At 46.3% G+C, this 5,000-nt stretch overlaps 1 protein-coding gene across 1 annotated transcript; it reads right to left on the minus strand.

Annotated features, from left to right (window-relative positions):
- Nucleotides 1-66: 66 nt before the first annotated feature.
- LOC122258501 (uncharacterized) lies at nucleotides 67-4,670 on the minus strand. Its single transcript, XM_043024493.2, has 3 exons — nucleotides 4,618-4,670; nucleotides 596-1,831; nucleotides 67-457 (listed from the first exon to the last, which is right to left on the minus strand). Exons 1-3 carry the CDS (start codon nucleotides 4,630-4,632, stop codon nucleotides 218-220), a joined length of 1,491 nt encoding a protein of 496 aa, XP_042880427.1. The 5' UTR covers nucleotides 4,633-4,670; the 3' UTR covers nucleotides 67-217.
- Nucleotides 4,671-5,000: the final 330 nt, after the last annotated feature.

Below are 5,000 nucleotides of genomic sequence, written 5' to 3' on the forward strand. Positions count from 1 at the left end.
AGTTTAGTACTAAGTGCAGGAGGATTCGATTGGTCCGACTGACCGGTCAACACATCATGCAGGTCACGTCTGATGTCTGTTGGCTGTCATATCTATTCTATTGCTCTCCTCTCCTTCGTTTAGGCCTAAAGTAACGTCATCACATAATGCAGGTCGCAAGAATGGGTCTGGTCGTCACGCTAAACAGGTCATAGATATCGTCGTCTCATGGATGCATTTAGGCAATGTCTTTGGGTTTGGCTTCAGGGTACTGCGCCTCCCCCTCGTAGGTGATCTTGGGGTGAAAGCCGTTGCCATCGGCCACGTAGGTGACGGTCTGGACGCGGCCATCGGGAAGCTGGATCTTGTAGGATCCCTTCGTCAGTCCTTCCTCGCGCTTCTCGGCGTGGTAGAACTGATTCCCGGTGTCGCCGTCCAGCACGCCGTATCCGAACTCGTAGCCCTTGACTTGCGTAGCCTGAGGAATTGTTTAACCGCTTAAAGGCATGCCCAAAATGTGTCGCCAAGATATGAGTCCTGTAATATTTAAAGGTTTGCATCACAAGTATGTTATATTCAGCTCAAAAAGATTTTAAATTCGTTTCGACCAATCTACCTGGGAGCCATCTTCGTTCTGGGTACTGACGACGGTCATCTTGGTCCCGGTGTTGATGTGGCCTCCGCCGACCTTGGCGGGCCTCGGTGGATTTTGGAAGGCCTCCCGCTGGGGCCTCACCTCGCGGGCGGGGGCGGGGGCGGGGGCGGGCTGGTGAACGACACCAGAGGGCGTGTGGCGGAAGAGTGTGGGGGAGGGGGAGGGGGATTTGGGCCTGATCTCCACAGGGGAGGGCTCGGCAGGGACCGAGGAGGTGAAGGACTTCTTGGGAGCCTTTGTGATTTCGTCTGAAGGTTTGAATTGACTGCTTGCTTTGAAGAACGTGCTGGAAGGCTTCGGCTTAAGAGCGGAGTGTGGGCGTGATGTAGGCTGTGTTCGCTGGATGAACTGACGTGTGGTTGGATGTGGGCGGTGGACGAACGGGCGTGTGGTGGGCTCAACGCGGGCGGAAGAGCCTACAGTGGGCTTCAGACGCTGGATGAAAGGAGTGGGTCGTGGGCTTTGTACGGACGTGTGGGAAGAAGGCCCCGAAACAGCCTTGTCGTCCTCGTCATTCCGGAAAGGAAATGAGGAATCTGGGGAATTATCCCTGAGTTTCCCTAAGCTAAAGGTCGCCGAGTTACCGAAGGGGATAGGGGTGTCAAGGGGAGACTTACCGAAGGAGGAAAAGGTGGAACTCTGAGAATTGTGGGAAGGAGGGGTATGCTTGCTAGCCTGCGGGTCGTGGGTGACCAGGAAGGACGGCGGTCGTGCGAATGCGTTAGTCTCCGGCCGGCTTACCACTACCTCATTAACAAAGGGGAGATCCTCCTCTTCGACCGTACCTTGGAAGGGAGTGTTCCCGTTGAAGAACGTGCTAGGCTTGAAACTCTCGTCCGTGAAACCCTGAATATCCGGGAATGACGTTGAGGCTTCCGGGGCCTCGTGCACGACTGTGAAGAAGGAGGAAGGGGGACCCGTGGTGTGGGAGCTCGAGTGGTGGACGACCTCGTGGCCGCTTGGGGGACGCGGCGGAACAGAAGGAGGTCGTGGCGCTAGCTGCTGCTGGAAGGGACGACCCTGCCCTTGTTCCTTATTCTGGCGGGTATTTCCACCGCCAAAGATTCCCTGGAAGGCATTGGTGACGCCGTTGCGAATGTTGCCCAAGAAGCGCATGCCCATCGAGAGCGGCGACTGGCGCTGCCGCTGCGGATGAGCCCATGTTGCCGAGGTGGCCAGCAGAGCGACGATGAGAACCTGAGGGGAAAAACAATGTGGATTCGTTTAATATTTTTATATGCAGTTGAAGAATGAGTACGATTGTTAAATAACGAATAAGATTAGTAAACAAAAATTAACAAAGTGCGAACACGATTGAGTGTGTGTGTCCATATATACACATATACATATTCATACATACACGGACACACACACGCGCGCGCACACACACACACACACACACACACACACACACACACACACACACACACACACACACACACACACACACACACACACACACACACACACACACACACACACACACACACACACACACACACACACACACACACACACACATACACATATATAGATATATATTTATACATGTATATATCTATCTATATATATATATGTATATATATATATATATATATATATATATATATATATATATGTAAATATACATACATACACACACACACACACACACACACACACAACCACCACACACACCACACACACACACACACACACACACACACACACACACACACACACACACACACACACACACATACACAAAATATATATATATAATATATTATATATATATATATTATATTATATATATATTATATACATACATACATATATGTATACATATACATATACATATACATATATGTAAATGCACACACACACACACACACACACACACATATTATATATATATATATATATTATATACTATATATATATATATATATATATATACATATATATAAATATATATATATATATATATATATATATATATATATATATATATATGTGTGTGTGTGTGTGTGTGTGTGTGTGTTTACATCTACATATACACATACATCTATGTGTATATATATACATACATATATATATAAATATAAATATATATGTATATATATATATATTCATACGTATACATATATACACATTATGTGGTTATCTGTAACAATTACCGGCAACAAAGCCATCTTCCACACCATTAAAGGAAAAGAGCCATTAGCAAAACCGCGGTTACTTTCGCTGACACTGGCGCCCCAGACCCTCCTCCTCCTCCCGCCGAACTCCGAGGTTGTTGCACCAATAACTTTCCCGCTTTACCTCACAGCGATCTCCTGCGGGTGAAAGTCCCCGGCAGGTGTGGCTCGAAGCCAGATGTTCACCGCCGTGTCGGAGCCAACCACGGCGTCACGCTCTATTATCAACCGCCGCCGCCGCTGGGATGCAGCTTCGAGCCCGTTCGGTTCGAGATCGAGGCTTTTCCGTCGCGCCGGCAAGGTCAGAGGTGTGGGTTGCGGGATCAGTTTCCTTTTTGCTCGTTCTTGACTAGCGTATTTATGATTGTATTTCGCATTCTACTGAATTATGTTGATCAATTATTTAGGAAATTGATTTATTCCATGATGCAAACATCGGGTCGCAGTCTCGAAACTACTGTATCACTCCTGATGTGGTGTAAGGCATTTAAACGTGTGAGATTCGTGTATTTGCAGCCATAGATCAATGTCTCGAAGGCAGACACACGGAAATCAGGCTTTCCTCGATTATCGATATGAAAATCAATCTGAGCATTTTTCAAGATGTACATTAGTAGGATACTTTACATTAAACCGAAGTCAGAAGACCCCCCCTCCCTACTCTCGGCCACCAACGGTCTTTAACCATGAGGTTTACATTAAAAAGTGTAGAAAACTGACGGTGTATACATCAGAAGACCGGTCTTTCAACATTACACATAACCAAGCTCCCGGTTTGCGCGCCGTAAACACGCAAATCGGGAGCTTGGCCCCCTCCAGTAATTGGCCAGACACCTCCCCCCCTGCCTAAATTCATGGATCCGCCCCTGCTTTATATTTCCGTTCAGATAGGTAAGAGTCATCAGTTGTCAACATAAAGTTGAGAACAATTTCCGTTGCTTCTCAGCCACATTTAATTGGTTCATACTTCACACGTCAGATGGTTTGCGGTTCCGTCCCTCACGGTGGCCACTTGTTTCACTTTTTCACATCCCTCTAAACCTCGACCCTTTCCCCGCGTCTGTCACTCACGCTTTCCTAGTCACTGTCATTCATCGGAGACCTCGTGGCTTTTCTCTCGCACGCTGAAGGGATGACGATATCACAGTACTTTACGCACGTACTTTACGGTCCCACTGTTTACTGTCATAGCACGCGAACCGTGTTCCTTTTTTTTACCTGATATTTCGTCACTCTTGGCGTCACAATTTGGCCATGCAATTTGTGTTGTCATCCGTTGATCTTTCCATACAGTTGGCTTCTACGGAAATAGTTTGCGCAAACGCAGGATCTCGCAACGCGAATAAACCGATATGTAATGCTCGATGATACAAAGTAAATAAAAAAACACGATATTATGAATATAGAATTGATCATATGATGCTTCCAAAAGAAAAAATGTCACAAGAACAACGTAAATATTCTTCATCATTACTTTAAACTAGCCTGCCAACGACGAACGGCTCGGATAACTGAAGCGGCATGGTAATGAATATATTTATAGGCACTACCTACATTTAGCCTTCACTCACGGTTACTTAGAAACAAAAATCTACTAGATACATACATTCCGGCGATGCCTTTCCTTCAGGAACTAATAATAACGAACTTTTCACGCAGCGTTAAGACGAAGCAAAACTATCTAGAGCACTGAATGAACCCCCCATTACTTAAGAGAGATCCACATGCAGAGACATCACAAAGGGAATTTCTCCAAGAGTAAACAAAGCCCAAGTAGCGCGAGGGACGGAGGGCGGCACCTACCCTGTGGATGATCATGGCTGTCCGAAGGAGTGGCTCTCTTTGAGGTTAAGCTCGCCCGCCCGCGCTCATATAGACGGCAAGTGTGAAAGTATCGACTCCCTGCCTTCTGCGCATGCGCCTCCGGTTGTCAAAAGGCGTGAAGGAGACATCACTTAATTACCCTCAGGAAATTAATCGATATTAGAAACTGTCGTGCAGATGAATGATTTATAATTGAAAGTCTAGACCACTCACCCTCTTGATTAATTATTGAAGAATAATTCTGTGCGATTTTCCGTAACGGAAATGAATGTCAGGGTTATCACATTACATTACGACTTACGGAAACATGTATCAGATGAAAGGCCAATTGATGCACAGATACCACATGGAAAGCCAGTCAC

The sequence above is a fragment of the Penaeus japonicus genome, unplaced genomic scaffold, assembly GCF_977035675.1.
Source record: "Penaeus japonicus unplaced genomic scaffold, GWHDUDI00000001_assembly GWHDUDI00000027, whole genome shotgun sequence".
NCBI classification, from domain to species: Eukaryota; Metazoa; Arthropoda; class Malacostraca; order Decapoda; family Penaeidae; genus Penaeus; species Penaeus japonicus.